This window comes from Cygnus olor, chromosome 2 (assembly GCF_009769625.2).
Source record: "Cygnus olor isolate bCygOlo1 chromosome 2, bCygOlo1.pri.v2, whole genome shotgun sequence".
NCBI lineage: Eukaryota > Metazoa > Chordata > Aves > Anseriformes > Anatidae > Cygnus > Cygnus olor.
Genome location: NC_049170.1, coordinates 5,331,282 through 5,348,521, shown reverse-complemented (window position 1 = coordinate 5,348,521; position 17,240 = coordinate 5,331,282). Strand labels below are relative to the sequence as shown.

Genomic DNA, 17,240 nt, shown 5'->3' with positions numbered 1-17,240 from the left:
ACTGGAATTAGTGTCTTATGTGTCCTCTCCAGTCCTATATACTTACAAGATAAAACCTCCTCATGCTTGAAGAGTATTTCAGATGTTCTTCTGCATACAGTAGTGTTTTATTAAGCCTCAGATTTCGCCCTCAACAAGTTGGCATAGGTTGTTAAGCTAATATTGCAGGTATGTGTGCAAGGATGACTTTAGACCAGAAAATACAGGGGACTTTTCATTCGAGTAGTGTGGCAATGCCTGCTTCAATTCTGGAATGTATATATGAGCTTTTCTTCTGGTTGGGAATCACTTACCAGAAGTTTTGCAGCATTTCTGTTCCAAGCACATTCATGGGATATCTGCCAGATAGTTTCAGTCATCCCTCTTTGGTTTCACGTAGAAAGCTGGTAGTCCTGAAGCTGGCAGATACTTTAAAAACAAGAGGCAGGAAGCAGGCACTCTGGAGGTATACAGGAATGGGAACAGCTTCTTTCTAGTCTGCCCAGGCCCAAATAGGCTGTGTAAGGTGAAAGGAAGACCCACAACCAGGGCAGCAAAACGGCGTTTGTATCAGACAAGAAGAATTTCAGTTTAAGTGCTTAGTTCACCCAGCTCCTCTAAGCTCTCTCAAACCCAAGGGGATCCAGAAGCGTGAGGAGTTTGGGTCTTTCTGAAACTGAATGCTGCTTGCTGAAATAACAGGCTGAGGCTCCCGTCGTCTGTAGTCTCAGTTTTCTCTCTTTGTTGCTCACCCTCGTGGTGAGAGGGCCTGCTGTGTGCCTCTGCTCTTCATGGGCCCTCTGATTTCCATCCCGCGTTGCTCAGCCTTTCTGGGAGCAATAGCAGAGAAAAGCATCCTCCATTTGCAGTCAGACCCAGGCATATTCTTTTTTGGATCCCTTTTACTGCTCACATACTGCTTTTCAGAGTGGACTTTGGATATGTGCATGAGCTTTGGGTGCTCATGATCAGGGAAAATGACCACAGACTTGTAAAAACGGGTGGTTTTCTTTTGCAGCGGCTAGAGCAAACAGCGTAGTTCCTACACGGAATTAGTAGCCACCCCTGCTGCCCACGTCTGGCTACGACAAATTGGCTTTCCTCTTGGCTCCCTAGAGGTGTGCATTACTCCTGGCCTTTTAGGGGAGCTAAAGGTGGTGCAGGGGTTGGGTGGGAATGGGTTGCCCTGCTGTTGGCACCGCACTGACATACTGAGCAGATAGATGCTCTTAGAGCACAGTTGGTGTTCTCCACCCTGGGGAGGATGATGGTGTGCTCCCAGCAGAGCATCCCTGGGGGAACTCCCATAGGAGCTTCATGTCTCAAACTTGGTTTTATGGAGAACTGGTCTCAGCCAGAGCCTGGTTGAGGGCCCTGGAGTATCCTTGGGAGCCAGAGCAAACGTAGCCTCTCTTTATTTTCATTTCCATGTGTATAAAAGAGGAATATTAATATTACCGGGCTAAGAGGGATGCAGCATGAGGTCATGGTTTAGCACCTGCCAAGATTTTTAAAGACAGAAAGTTCAGCTTTCCATGAGACCAACAACACTAACAAACAGTTTACACATGTTTCTGAGTGTCTGGAAATATTTGAGTGGTAGCTCTGGTGAATACCCTCTTTCAGGGTTATGTCTATAGCCCTTAAAAGCTGTCAGTTAGCACCTCTTTTTGGAGGTGATTTTGAAAGGACCAGATAAAATGTTATCGCACTATATGCCCCAGCTGGTATTTGCTAATTCTGAAGTTTACTCTGTTTAACATCCAGATTGAGCATTTTTTATTTTTTTTTTTGAATGAGTTTGAAGCAATGCTTCCTATGCAAGACATAGATGGTTAGATTCATGGAGATCTAATTGTTACTTACCATCTCTTCCATCATTTTTCTGTTGAAAAATAGGAGATTCTTCTGGGTGACCTTTGTCATTTGACAGTTAAAGCAAATTAAACAATAAAACAAAGCAATAAAGCTGTTTGATGCAAAAAACGTTAAAACAAAACAAAACAAACAAAAAGAAAATCCAAAAAACTCCAAGGTGTGTCAACTGTCCAACATTATTTTCCCAAGGGACTAAAAGAACATGGGAGACCCAGTTCAAATTAACTTGTGTCACATTAAGAAGCTCATTTTTTATAGTAATTTCTTTAGATCCATAAATATACTAAAGTTATTATAAATGAAGCTTTTAAGAACTACTATCACAGTAGGATACAGGAATGGACCTCGTGTATTTTATTGAGGAAAGCCAAGATCCATAAAGTTTGTATTGATTTTGATTTTTGCTTACAACAAAGTTCTTTAAGACTATTTAGGAAGAAATCCCTACATAAATACAGAAGCTGAAGGTGAGTAAGAAGATAAATACTAACATTTCTTTTGGAGAATCCCTGTTCAGTGTTCAGCTTGATACACTGAATATCAATCAAATCCCTAATGATTAGTTTCCTGTACTTGGGAGCTCTTTTACTCCCTCCTCTCTCCCCTCTTAACACTCTGGAGCAGAATGAACTTTCTTTTGCAAAAGAGAGATCGGACTGTTTTGTGATGTGGCTGTGACGAGAAACTCCTACATACTAAATAGAGCTGATCCAGCCTTGGCCAGGTGGTTAAAAGCTTTCCCCAGGTCATGATAGCTTGTATTACAGAGCATTTTGTTTCTGCCAAAGCACCGTTGTGCCCTTTCAGAGCAGAAGGTGAGATGATGCAAGCTGTTCAGTGGGAGCATGCTGATTTACAGCAGCATGGAGAGGTGGTTCAGAGTCCTTAGAAGAAATTTCCCTCCTTACCCCCAGGGTCTACAGAGGGGTGGGTGGTGTTTAGACAATGTATTGATCTGGAAAGATTTCCTTACATCATCCTGCAGTTGGATTCATACCTGCCTGCGGAAAGCTGATAAGAACAAAGACAACAAGATGAGCTTGAAAGAGCTCAAGAACTTCCTAAAAGAAGTGAACATTGAAGTTGATGACTATCATGCCAAGGAGATTTTCCAGGTAACAAGTGCAAGCAGATAAAGTACTTGCTGTTGGCTGAGGACAAGGTCTCCTGCTGCTTTCAGCTTTGGTTGGAGAACTAAGCTAAAGTGAACTCAGCATCTTTTCTTGTACTAAGGAAGGACTTGGGGGCTTTGGTGCTCAACAGATTCCTACAAACAACCGAGTTATGGCAGCATAGTGCTTTTGGTGTAGTTATGCTAAAGTGTTCTTTCTTTACCATTGATACCAATTTTACCTGGGTTCAGAGAAGATGAGACATGAACATGGATAGTGAGAGAAAAAGGAAAAAGCAGATTGAGTCCCAGGCGTTTCAGAAGTTCTGTGTGCCATGACCACATATCAATGCCTAAGCCTACCTGAAATCAGTTTGGTTAAAATTATGAATCCTTTACCTTCTCAGGGAAGGAGGACTTGTGACTTGCGTAAACAAAAAGAAAGTGCAAATTGGGAATAAAAAACAAAATGGTGATAGATACCTGACATTGCACCTAGACCTGGAGCATTCTGGTTGCTCTAATAGCCCAAGGTACATTCAATCCACCTGGGACATAAACTTCTGTCTCAAGATTGAGCTGCTGGCTGAGCCTATCTGAAGATAAGAAAGGGATGAAAAATTCTAAGTTGTTTTTAGAGTCTCTCTGAATGAGCTTTCCTGTTGAGGCAAGATAAAACATCTGGATGATTTCCAGACTTCCATCCTGTCTGAAGAAGTATTTGAATTCATGGGTGGGCAGTTTCAGAAATGCTGTTTCTGATCAGTGGTAAATATGTGGGTGGTTGCAGGTACAGGCAGTAATTGTTCTGCTCCTTCCTGTAAGCAGATAACAGGGGAGGTTGGCAAGGTCTTGCTAGGACCTTCCTCCAGAGGAGGAGTTTTCTAATTCTTACTTTATGGAGGTCTCTCTCTTTGGTAGCTCTGCAGGACCGAGGGGAAGGTGGGCAGCAGATCTTTAAAAATTTAATCTTGCAAAATCCACCGGATAGGCTGCTTGCTGTGGCTGGCATATCCTATGCTTTGTTCCCTGTTCAGGAAAACCCTGGAAGAATAGCAATAAGGCTGGAATTCCTCTGGCTGAGTTAGAAGTCTCCAGTGCAGGCACCTACATTGGAAGTAATCACCAATTCCTACACTGCCTTTGCAGTCTGCATAGATCAAGCCAGTAATGGAGACCAGGTGTGATTCACCTCATCCTAAAGGAGACATCTCACATGCATTAGATGAATCAGTCCCTAAATCTTCAAACACCAAACATCTGAAAAGACACCTTTTATCTTTAGAGGCACGGTCTCCTTTTCATTCAATGAACCTCTTTTAGTTAGAAGGGAGCAGTTGGAGTGGAAACTTGACGAAGTTCAATTCTCTTTTTGCTTAAGGACTCCAAGTAGTAACTAAGCCCTGATTTATCCCATCTAAATCCAGGCTGCTAGTTGAAGTGCCCTCATTAGACATGTAATTGTTATAAGCTTCCTGTATAGCCAGCGGAAAGAGAGGAGGTTAATTAACCTTCTGAATTAACCTTCGGGAGGTTAATTCAGATCTCTTGTGGGGTGAATTGCCTCTAGGGAGAGTCTGTCTCACTCCGTTTGACCACTGAGTTATCCTAAAGCAATTACGTATTCATTTTACATATTACCTAAATATAGATGGATTGAGAGACATTACAGAGTATTAAAATGGTGATCTTCTTTTCTGTCTTTGTGAGTTTTTCTTCATTTAGTCACAGGAAGGAAGGGTGACCAAGGATTTAAGAGAGAGCTACAGGGCACGCTCTCACATTTTTCTTGCTTTTTGTCACATAACTCTGTGTCCGTGTCTAGGTTTTAGACACACCTAAGTAAGACGTATGCAATGCAGCCAGAAACTGTGCAAATCCTGTAATTGCTCACTTCATTTCAACCTGGATGTTCATTCTGGTGCATCAGAGAGGTTCAGACTCTTTCTGACAAACAAAGGTTCATTCAGGACTCGTGGTTCATGGTCCATACAAGTGAGCTAAAATACAGCCTTTGGTGTTGAGAGTGTCTCTCTAATATGGAGCTGTTGTAGCCCAAGCAGAAAGAGCCCAGTTTTACACCACATATCTGATCCATCCTGGAATCTGACTATGATGCCAACCAATGCTATTGTGCTATGTTCATCACAACCTTTAATGGCTACTAATGAACAAATTTCCCAAGGGACATTAGTTATAATGCTAGCTTCCTAGGAGTCATATCATGTTAATTTCCATGTTTTGTCTTAAAGAAAAGAATGCCTATCATTCAAAGCATTACTATAGTCTGTACCAGTTGGTTTCCCTCTTTACACTCCTTTTTCAACTGCTAAATGTCATGCTCAGCTTAGCTTGTGAAATCTGCCAAAGCCACAGGACAGGATCATATGGAGACGGAAGGCAGCAAGGAAAAGATGTTTCCTGGACAGCTCAAACTCATTTTGAAGGTGTCTCTAGTATTGAGCATTTAATGGGTTGTTCTATCCCTGAGATTAGCCCATGGCTTTTAACTAGTAGATTCTGAAATCAGAACAAGTTGAACTTTTTGTTCTTGATTCAGTTTGTGAAATACAATGCATCAAGATTGTTTTGTTTGGTATTATAAGTGTGCCACAAACTGCAAGTGAAGGGCTCCAGAGGAGGCATTGCATGGGGAGAAACAGCCTGTCATTATCATCTTGCTTGGAGAGCTGCCAAAGCTGCTGTGGCCATCGCTGAGATCATTAGAAGGGTTAGGCTGAAATTAGTATGATGACTGGTAAAACTGAGACATTCATTTTGCTCATAAAAGCCAGGACAATAGCTCTATCTGTCATAAGAGATCAAAGGTCAAAAGCAATTAAATTCCTCTGGTTTGACAAGTTGCCCCATGTCAGCTAAGTCACAGCAACTGACAGCAAGTTGTCCATCTCAAGGGTGAGGTGAAATGCACTCCTACCTCCTCTGAGTGGTGTGGAGCACATGCTGTATGCCTAGTTCAGATCCGAAGAAGAAAAGTTTTTAGGCCAAAAACGAAGTAAGTCAATCCGTGTCCTGCAAGCACTTTATGTCCTGTTGGAGGTTTGGCATCCATGCCAAAAGTTAGGTTTTTCAGACTTACCTGAAATGTAGGATGTCAGTAGGCTGTATGAGATGAGGGCACCACTCCTGAGGGGCTGCTAGCTTGCCGTCCTGAGAGAGCAGGAATCACTGTAATAGTAAGACATTAACTTAAAGTGGGTCGACTGCTGAAATTTCTGGCAAAGAACACTCTGAAGAAGTATAACGCTCCCTGCCATAAGTGGTTCCTCTGAGATAGGCTCCTGCTTTCCATTGCAGCTTGTTTTTCTCAGTCATATTTACTGCAGAGGTGTACATCCCAGAGATAACTGGAGAACAGTTGTTCACCTCTCTGTGAGGAATTCTGCTAGGAAAAAACAACAAAATTCCTATCAGGATTTGCCACAGAAAAAAAAAAAATCTGATGAAAAATTGAACCTGGGAATATTTTAAATAAACTGGTAATATTTATTGTTGGAAAAGATGTTGTCCTTCATGGAGACACTAACTTGCATATCTTAAACTGCTGATCTTCTGCGATCAGCCAAGTCCTTGACTGTGTTGTCCTATCAGAGCTGTTACCTAGTAAAAAATTTCAAACCATAGAGAAGCATGGGAGTGTGAAGAATTTGAATTACAGTTCCTTGAAAAGCTGAGACCTGATTTGAAATTTTGTGGAGATTTTGCTACTTGGTGATTTTTGCAGAAGAACAGATAATTTCCATGGAAAGAGTTTTATTTTATTTATTTTTTCCCCATACATAAAGCACGTATTTAGCAGGATTTATTTAAGTCAGTTTTGATGCTCTTTTTGCAACCAGCCCCACTAAATAGCCTTGACAGTCTCTCGAGGCCTAAGTTCAGACCTACTAGGATCAAGGGGAAGGTCTTTTTCACTTATGAGATTTTAGGCCAGGGTTTCTATCAATTTAAGATGCATTGAGTTAATTGTTTCCCTATATTCCTCCAAGGAATCTCAAGAGGTACATTTCTTTTGACCCTTGATTTACACTTAAATTGTAAAGAGCTTTCCTTTTAACTCGTGTTTTGCACAGCACATAGTTCTGTGGAGCCTGGTGCTCTTCAGCATACAGATAATATGAGTAAAAAATAGTGATTGTAACCATTATGTGACTGTTGGCCTTGTCAATGAGAACCATTGACCACACTTCTCATTCACTGGCCAGTAACCGTTTCCAATTATTTTGTGTTCTGCGTTGTGTAGCCCTGGTGCAGATTACGGCTGGCATATGCCAGAAGGAAAGAAGGTTTTCACTCCTTCTCCCCTCTACGTTTACAGCACTGTGACAAGTCCAAAACAGAGGCTCTGGAGGATGATGAGATAGAGGAATTTTACAAGATACTGACAGAGAGAAAGGAAATAGACAAGATCTTCCAAAAGTACTCAGATGCGGAAGGGCTCATGTCCTGCCAGAACCTAGTGAGGTTCCTCTATGAGACACAACAAGAAGAAGATGCTGTTGTTGCTGCCCCTCCCTTAATTCAGAGATATGAGCCCAGCGAAATAGGTAGGTTGGAAACCCTGGTTGGCTTGGGTCATAATCTTGCTATCTTGATGAACTCTGAATTGCTTTGCTGTTGTTTTCTTCTGCAGCCATGTGTTGTTTTCTCCTTGAAACTGTTTTCTAGGGAACGTTAGCAGCTTTAGCAGAGGAGGGGACAGGAGAAACTGGGAAATAGTTATGTTCATTTTTGGCTTAGGCACACCAAGCACCTGGAGTGGGGTTGACATGCAGTTGGTTACAAGGCAGTGAAATTCCCATGGGAAAGGCTCTGGTGGCTTGTTCAAATGTCAAGATCTCAGGTGGTTTGCAAGGTTAAAAATGTAGCAATATTTCTGCTCTTCAGGAGCAGGAAGGGAGGCAAATATTTTTGAATGTGAGCACCTGAAAAGCTGTAAGTTGGTGAGATCTTTGAGTAGAGGGCAAGCAAGGTGACAGTTGTTTAGGAGAGCAATCACAGAACTGTCTTTCTGCTCAGAAATTAAGCAAAACACCAGACTGCAGCACTTCAGAGGACATGTTCAAGAAACCAGTGCTGGATCACAGGCTGCCTCTGTGCTGTCCTGGTATACCTTCAGGAGAGGGATGATGCTTTGCAGATTGAAAATAGGACAGAAATCTATCTCAGTCCTTCAAGATGGAGAGATATTAATTCTCCCCCAAATTTGCATTATTTTTCATTTACTCTGTGCAAATCTTGTAGTCATTGGATAATCTAGGCAGGATTTATCTGGCCATGTTTAGACATCTGACAATGTCTGTGTTGGCATGAAAGAGGCTTGAAGTGCTCAAATGGAGATTTTTGTACTCTTGATTTTTGTAGCAGGTGATGTAAGTGCTGTCTTTGGCACTTTTAGGTCTTATCAAGGACAGTAAGTGCTGTAATAGCCTGCTTGTGAAGGGGTTTTAAAAGCATTTTCTGACAGAGGAAGCTGTCACCATTACCTGAACAGCATTGATATCTCTACCATTAGCTGAATGCCTAGGGAGCATGTTTTACCTTTGAGATCCCCTGGAGATCAGCAGGCATCATGGTGAAGATGGCACCACTACCTGGTCGTGTCAGATTTTAACGTGGGGTTTCTATCTATTTATCTGGCAGCCAAGAAACGTAACGCCATGACCAAAGATGGTTTCCTGATGTACTTGCTGTCTGATGATGGGAATATATTCAACTCCTCCCACCGTAAAGTTTACCAGGACATGACTCAACCTCTCAGTCACTACTTTGTGTCATCCTCACACAATACCTATCTTATGGAAGACCAGCTTACAGGTCCTAGCAGCACAGAAGCCTACATCAGGTAATGTATGTGTGTGTGTGTTTATGCATGTATGTGTTTACGTGCCTGTGAGGCACTTAGGTTGTGAGGCAACCGAAACCAGGTTGGTCATGGCCCCCTTTTCATTGCACTTTGTCCTGGGTTTCTGCTGAACCCCATGTGGTGTTCTTCTGACTGTAAGATATATAATTACCACATCTGGGGGTAGGGGACTCCCTCCCCAGCTCTTCTGTAGCCCCCTTTAGTCACTGGCAGGTTGCTGTAAAGTCTCCCCTGAGCCTTCTCTTCTCCAGGCTGAACAACCCCAACTCCCTCAGCCTCAATATGGCATGGGATCATGTGTGCAAGGGCTTAGAGGGTGCAAAGACTTCTGGGATAAAGCTGGACAGCTGTGTGGAGACTGGAGGGAGACCAAAATGATGCATACTGTCATGACGTTTGCAAGCCTTACTGCCTTTTGGGAGAATCAGCATAGACTATTCCTTAGAGCCATGCTGGGGTTTATCTTGGAGAAGGCTAGCTGGAGTAATCCAAAAAATATATGGGATGTGAGCTAACACAGTGGTGTGAGTGATCAGGAATCTTCTGCCCGGTCTCTCTAGCAGTTTAGTTGCTCCCACGTCATCCCTGGACAGAACAGTAAGTGTTGCCTGCTTTTGCCTTTAACAAAGACTGCTGTCTGACGTCTCATGGCCAGATGTTTACAGTGGCCTTTATTATCTTGCACAAACACCTTATCTTACTTCTGTTGTCACCTGTGCTTTTATCAAGTGAGACAATGTTTCCTTATAAGCAAGTCAATGACTGTAATTCTGTCTTTGTATATGATTTTTCTGATTCCCAGGGAATAATGTCTATCTTGAGTCACAAGCTTAAAGGAGTAGAGAGTGAAATCTGGCACAAACTAATGAAAGTAGCTGTTTGAATTCCTGTTACAGTATCTTAACATTACAGAATTACATTCTGGCTGTAAAGTAAATAAATCCCATGATTCTTATTGCAATGAGTTAAAGGAGTTGTGTTATCTGAAATGTATAGAGCTATGTAAAAGAAAAAGATCACCTCCCAGACAGGTAAGTCTTTACAGGGGGAACCTCCATTTGAAATGAAATGAAAATAAAAGTATGGATATGTAGAAGGAGTTTCAAATGGGAATTCAATCTGTAGATTCTGTTTGGGAAACTGGCCCTCAGCAGTCTCCCCTGCTGTGATTGAGTTTCCACGTCTCCCTCCCTGAAATCCCTGAGGATCCATCCCTTGTGTCTTATCAGATCTAGAGGAAGAAGGCACATCATCCAGGCTTCATGAACTGTTTTCTAAGGCCGTCTTTCTTCCAGTCTAACTACTCTTGATTTTCCCTTCTCTTTACCATCTTTGGGAAAAGACTCTGGGCACAGACATGAGTGTCCTTTCTCATCTGGCTCTTACTATGTCTCCTTCTTTGGATGGTCCTTACTTTGGACTTTCATGACTTTCTTTCTCAGATCCCAATGTGCTTTCCTTGCTCAACCTTAAGCTGTCTTTGTTGACTCCGAGCTCTCCTGGTCCCATCCTTATTCCATCTGCTTTCCAGTTTTTCCAACCTCCTCTTTTCTCCTTTTCTCCCTGAACTTCCCATCAACCTTCCCAGGCAATACCTGTGGCCGATCCAGTCTCACTTTGAGACAGAGCCAAAGGTTTAAAACCCAACCAGGTCCCTTCTTTGTTTCCAGAGCCCTCACCAAAGGCTGTCGATGTGTGGAGCTGGACTGCTGGGATGGCCCTAACTCGGAACCCATCATTTATCATGGCTACACTCTCACCTCCAAGATCCTCTTCAGCGACGTCATTAAGGCCATCAAGAACTATGCTTTCAAAGTAAGGATGAGAGACCTGGGACCCTCTAAGATTTCTCATATTTCACAGTCCAAGACCAATAGCAGATCTCTGCCCTCCCAGTAGAGAGCATAAAGAAGGAAGACCACTTTAGCTTTCCTCATGGGTAGAAGATGTATCCTTCTGTCTAGGCATCCTTGTTCTGCTTTCTGCAGAGATCCATTCCTGGAAGTTGCTGGTGAGACAAGGCACTGCCTGGGGATGAGTTTAAATCTGTACCAGCATAGCTGGATACTGGACCTCACTGCAATGAAAATAATGTCCAACATCTTGAATATACCTGGTAGAAAATGCAAACGAGTTTTTGATTTGCTTGGTTTTCACATCTCAGGGTCTGTCCCTAGTTTGGAGGAACTTAAGTGTGTGTGCCTTGGAGAGACTAATGCGTAGGACAGTTTCTGCTCAGGTTTAAAAGGAATGAGTAGGTCTGGACTCTGGAATGGCAGTCCTGGGCTAGCAGCCTTTAAAAATCCTTGGGTTTGTCCAGACTGACTGTGCTTTCTGCTATTTTCCTTCAGTGCACTTGACTTGAGAACCAGCCCCAAGTTTCTCTTGGGGCTATTAGGCAGTGGCAAGGCAATGCCTTCAGCACACAAAGTGTCTAGGGGGCCTCAGGGAACCACATCAGGCCTGTGCAGGAAAGGAGGAAGGATTCAGGTTGCTTAAGGGTCTGAACAAACTCAGGGACTTGCAAAGCTCCTTTCCCAGTCTTTCTGTGAGGTAAGAAGGTGCTCGACCTATGGTGCAAGTGGAGAATGGAGACAGAGGGAGGCTTACCAAACCTGGCAAGCCCGTGGGAGGCATCCTGATCCAGCCTGCTGCCCTGTCCATTGGATTACCATTTCTGGAAGGCATCAGCATAGATCTGAGCAGCTACCACACATCTGAACTTGTCCATCCTTTATCCCTGCCATTGACACACTCATTTCCAGAGCAAACAACACGGGGGTCTTATATCAATTGCTATGGACAGGTGAAATTACAGAGTTCACTGATGATGGATGTTATGTCTTGTCCTAGACCTCACCATACCCTGTCATCATCTCCCTGGAGAACCACTGCAGCCTCGACCAGCAGAAGGTCATGGCTCAGCACATGACGACGATCCTGCAGGACATGCTCTTGGTGGCCCCGGTTGATGGAAACAAATCGCAGTTCCCCTCCCCAGAGGTGAGCAAGGCCACTCTAGCACTTTTTGCCCTCTGAAAGTGGGACAAGAGCGAGGTCTGTCTTCTTGCTGGCTGCCAGCTGGGGGACTATATGCCTGAGGGGTGGTGGGAACAGAGCATGTTTGTGATGAGTGGTAGAATAGGAAATAGGAGTAGCTAGAAATCACTTGTGCACATCAAGTTCCAAAATGATCTGTTGCTCCTTGTTTGCTGTGTAAGGTTTCAGAGGAGACATTCCTGAGGGACTGAGGACATTCCTGGTCCATTTACTGAGGCTAGGCATTGTCCTTCATCCCATGAGGAAAGGATGTAAGGGAGCTGAGTCCCAAGGATCTGTCTTGTGTCTGCTCCCACACCCCAAACCTGAATACGGCCTCATTCAGGCTAATCCTCTGAAGCACAGGCACGTTGCTGCACATGAAGGGAAGATTAGCTCCATGAGAAGTGACTACAAATTGTCTCTGTGTTTTTGATCCAGCAAGTCTGGGCACTGCCTGATGTTATGGTAGGTGAGATATTTTGCTCAGTGTTGAGGGATGTAGCATACACTTCCCTCCTCCTTTAGTGCCTCAGGTACACTGCCATGGAGACCTAAACTGCTGATTAGGAAGTCATGAGAGCTGAAAGGACAACTGTGATTGCTTGCCTCTTGAAACCCAAGGAGAAAATCAGCACAAGTGGCCTAAAACTGGATCAAGTGTGAGATGTCCTTCCACTGGGAATGGCCTGGGGTGGCACGGCAGTGGGGATGGGCTTACTGGGGAGATGTCCTAGGAGGACAAGGGGAGGTGGGGGATTATGTGGAGGACAGGTACCACTGTGATTGATGTGTATCAGGGCAGCCCTTCTGGGGAAGGAGATATACAGCTCTTAACAGTATACCACTGCATTGATGTCATTACCAGGCAATTAGAAAAAAAATGTGGAAATGGAATCTTCACATACATAAAAAAACAAAACAAAACTGTGTTTCCAAAAATAAAGCCAAAATGTTAATCTTTTCATCTGTTTCTACAGTTTGGGTTAGCGGTTTCTTTCTTTTTTCTCTCCTAAGCACTTTTCAGAACCAGACTTTTATGTGTGTGAATAGCTGCAGTTCCTTTTAAATTGCCTTTCTTTGCAAAAGAAATAATTTTCCCAAAATTGGATGAGAATGCATAGCCAGGGCTGGAAGCAGTTTGTGGGTGGGATAAAGCTGGCAGTCAGCAGGGGAGAAAGGGGAGGGAAATGAGCCACCCAAAATACCTTCTATACTTGTTCTCCATCTCCATTTTTCCCTTTCTGACTTCTCCCTTTTGTTTGGGAGTGCTGTGCCTCACTTGATACAATGCCTAGTGCAGAGGAAAGCTGATCTGGGTTGGTCCCTAGGTACCAGTGCAATAAATTAGGATGAATCATAATATTTAATAGTGCTGCTTCAACAGGACCTTTGCACTGGCACAGACAAGTTGCCTCCCGTTAAGAAGTGACTCTCCCAGGATGAGGTTACACCCAGCATGGAAACAGGTCTCCGCAGGCTGTTACTGGGTTGGAAAATCAGTCTTCAGTGTTACATGTTGGCCTGCTATTTATCTTCAGCGTAGGATCAGGAAAGCTGCTGATGGCTTTTCAAAACGCTGCCTTGTGACCAGAGGAATGATATGAAGAAAGAAAAGAGAAACAACAGGGAAAGAAATGTGTGATATGTGTGTATAAGGGAACGACCCCAGCTTCCCAAAGATGTTTTTCCCATTCTTGTGCTCATTCTAACCTCCTGCTTTGCTTGCCCAGATGGACACGTGGCCCCAGCTGGAACAAAAGGGCCCAGATCTACGTTAGTGAATGGAGCTGGGCTGATACGCTCCAGTGGAGGGACTGATCCATGTAGTTTAAAGGGAGAAAAAATGTCAATGTAGTAAAACATATCCTTTTTCCTCTGTTACTTTTCCTCCACTTTCCTGCCACGTGAACTAGGAGAGTATGTTTGTGGAAAATACATTGAAGATGAAACATTAAGAACAAAAAAAAAACAACAACAGAAACCCCTTGGATTTTCCACTTCCTTGTGGTGCTGGCATGAGGAAGCCTGAGGTATTTTGTCTTAGAAAAAGGGCGGGATCCGGCACTGGGAAGAGGTCTGAAAGGCTGTAAATAAAAACAGGCAAAGCATTGCTGCAAAGTGTGTTCTCAGAGCAATGTCAGTAATTAAAAGATCAACACAGTTTGTTTTCACACTAACAATTCACAGTGCAGCCCAAGGCAGGCATCTGATTTATTAGGTCCCATTTAGGAACAGAGTATCGGGCTACACAGAGCATCTAAATACCTCCCTGTCTTTAGGTCCCAATAATAAATTAAAGCCCTATAGGACAAAAGGCCAAAAGCTACAAAAAAAGCTCCAGGAAAGCTTCGGGTCAGTGCCAGAGTTGTAGGGAAGAGCTGCTCCAATCTTTGCTGCTGATTGTTTATTTATCAGGCCTTTTTGCCTGATTCCTGACCTGCACAGGGGTCTGCCAGGGCCCTTTCCCCCTGTCCTTGCATACCAGCTAGAAATGATGCAAAACTCCCATCTTGGAATGAGACTAAAGCAGCTGCCAACATTGCATGCCACTAATCAGCATTTCAGGCATATCTAAGAGCCCTCCAACTCTTTGTTGTTGGACACCCTTCACAATGAGGATGGCTTTGGGCTTAACAGACCTGCCTTGGTGGGTGACCCTTGGACCACGAGCCCCCCCAGGTGAGAGCCCCAGTGCAGTGACTGGGGTCTCTGCCATCACACACCTCCAGCATCCCATCAGCTGTCTCATCACATCCATTACTGAGCCCAGCGCCCCCATTCAACATCACCTTGAGCCATGCAGCTCAGCAGCTGCTTCCAGTACAGCAGCAGTAAGGCACAACTGATCTGAAGTCTCTCAAAATCTCCTTCAATAATGTGTTTCTTCCCACCCCCCCTTTTTTTTTTTTTTTTTTAGACTCTTTTTATCTTGTGGTGTTACTCATTGTAAAACCCTGCAACACCTCAGGTTACAGCTGCCCTGAAAGACATCCACAGATGGAGATGTGATAGGAAAAAGCGCACCTAGTCTGCACATCTCTTCATGAATGTGAACACGTTAATCCTCACAGCTTCTCAGAAATCTGGGGAGATGGTTATCTTCTAAGGTGGCAGTTCTCAGCCCCTGTATATCCACGTACCTGACCATGCCACTTTGGGCTCTGTTTTACAACTAGTTAATACAGTCAGGGGTATTGGAGGTGTGGTCCTCCTAAGAAGCGGTTGTCTAAATAGACCAGGTGAATCACATCTTGGGAGTGTTTCGTTCTATTTGTTGACTCTAAAGGTGCGAAGCCATAGAAAGTTTGTAGAGGTGGTTTCTGTTAAGAGTCTGACACTCCCACTGAGACAAAGACTGGAAATCAGATGTTGCCATGGCCTTTGGGCTGCTAGTAGGGGCCGAAACCCTCAGGTAAAATAAATGCATGAGTGCAGATCTTTTAAACTCTGCTCTTAACAGCTTTGCTCCTGATAAAGAACAGTGTTTTCATTAGATAGTTGCCATGTCCTAGATCACAGATTCCCAAAGGGAGCAAGGCCGTGTGTCAGAACCATCTCACGTGCAGAGCTGAGCTTGCTTTGGCATGACGGAGAAAAGGTGAGAGAGCAGGAACTCCACTTCTGCAGAATGAAAGCAACATGCTTTACAAGGTACATAAGGAAGTGAAAGAGTTGCATTTATTCCACTACACTATACGTTCTCAGTGGAGTCCTGCATCCTTGTAGCTTCTCCCATTTTCGTAAGTTATATTCAACTTCAGGCTTGCCACTGGCAATTGGAATAGCTTTATGGCCTACTTGGAGAGTATTTATTGAGCATTTTAGCTAATGCTTCTTCCTAAGACAAGGGATCTGCTCAGCAGAGCTGAACTGATGAGCTGAGTGTCTTTCCCCTCAGGCTAGAAATACTTAATGTCACATGAAGAGGAACCGAGAGGGTTGGAACAAGTGCTTGTGAGTGTTTGTGTCTGTGTTTGTCAGCTTATTTAAAACCTTTGTAAAGGGATAAGCACTCAGATTTAGGATTTTGCTTCCTAATATCCACAGTAAACGAGGCAGGGCAATGTTTATCACTGGCAGTTTCTGCAGGCACATTTTGTCTAGAGCTGTAAAAGCTTAGAAAGGGCTACTGTCTCTGTTGGTAATCAAGCAGCCTGCCCCAAACACATTTTGTCCCGAGTTCTGTACTGCTGAACTGTGAGATGAGGTGGTAAGTTTTCTTATGGGACATTAGAAAGCAGAGGCAGGTAATATCGTAGTGTATAACAGGATGCTATCTGCAGCCCGTGAAGGACCAGAGGGACTTCTCTGTGTCCCCCTACAACTGTCCCAAGTGCAACCCCTCCAGGCTGGGGCACTCAAAGCATTGACTGGACACAGCTCTGCCTTGGAAGAAGGTTGAGGAGCTGGAGGGTGGTCTGGGGATGGGGAGGAGGAGGATGCTATGTTCTGCATGCTCCTTTGGGCCTTTTATTTCCAGAAACTGGTACATTCCTCCCAGCTGCTTCTGTGCAGCTTTTGAATGACAGGGAAAGTGCCCCAGTGTAAACAGATCATTTGCGGTAGATGAAGAAAAATGCTCTTGGCTGCTGCTTCAGGTGCCCGTGCCAGATTTCAGCTCAAACCAAGTTTCCTCCACGGCGTAGCTGGTCCGTGAGGAGCTGGGCTGGTCTCCGCAGAGACACGATGCAATTTGCTTGCACCCACAGAAGGGGAATAGCGTTCTTTGAAAATGCCTGTGTTGTTTTTAAAAAGATCCTTGGTTTTCCACAGCCCTGTCATTTGAGAACAGTGGGGCTTGTTGCTTTTGCAGATGTGGAAGGGGCAAATATAGGATGTTGCTGCGAGAAGAGGGGCCATGCTACATGAGTAAAGGGACTGCATTGGCTAAACCTGAGATCGCCTTTTTCCTGGAATAAGTAGCACCCTCCGTAGCCAGCAGTACCACACGCGTGGCAGCAAATCTCCCACTGACTTTACTGGAAGCTGCAGGATCTAGGGCTGCTCCTGGGCTGAATTGATTGATTTTTGAGGTGTAACCCATTCACTTGGAGATTACATCCAGGCAATACTACTGCTCCCTGCTGCCAGTATTGCTGCAGCACCATTTTGGTTCAGTCAGCCCTCGCCAGGCTTCAGCTTTCCTCCCGTAGTCTGAGCTTGCATGAGAACCAGGTCGTGTCAGTGGTATGGTGGTCTGTGAGTAACCATCTGCTTTTGGTGTGTTCCTTCACCTGATGCTTTTATGTGGGCTTTGAAAGAGGCTGTGTTTCGGCACAAGAAAAATGTTCCTTGGATTAGCTCAGCAGCCAGCTGTGGTATGTTGGCACATGCTGCTGGTTG

At 44.2% G+C, this 17,240-nt stretch overlaps 1 protein-coding gene across 2 annotated transcripts in view; it reads left to right on the top strand.

Annotated features, from left to right (window-relative positions):
- The window catches only part of PLCD1 (phospholipase C delta 1), a 54,463-nt gene that overhangs the window by 28,519 nt on the left and 8,704 nt on the right, over positions 1 to 17,240 (top strand). For both annotated transcript variants that reach the window (XM_040547664.1, XM_040547663.1), the window contains exons 4-8: positions 2,843 to 2,972; positions 7,308 to 7,536; positions 8,633 to 8,834; positions 10,526 to 10,670; positions 11,709 to 11,858. In XM_040547664.1, the coding sequence (XP_040403598.1) occupies positions 2,843 to 2,972; positions 7,308 to 7,536; positions 8,633 to 8,834; positions 10,526 to 10,670; positions 11,709 to 11,858 (856 nt within the window). The remainder of the gene's footprint in view (positions 1 to 2,842; positions 2,973 to 7,307; positions 7,537 to 8,632; positions 8,835 to 10,525; positions 10,671 to 11,708; positions 11,859 to 17,240) is intronic.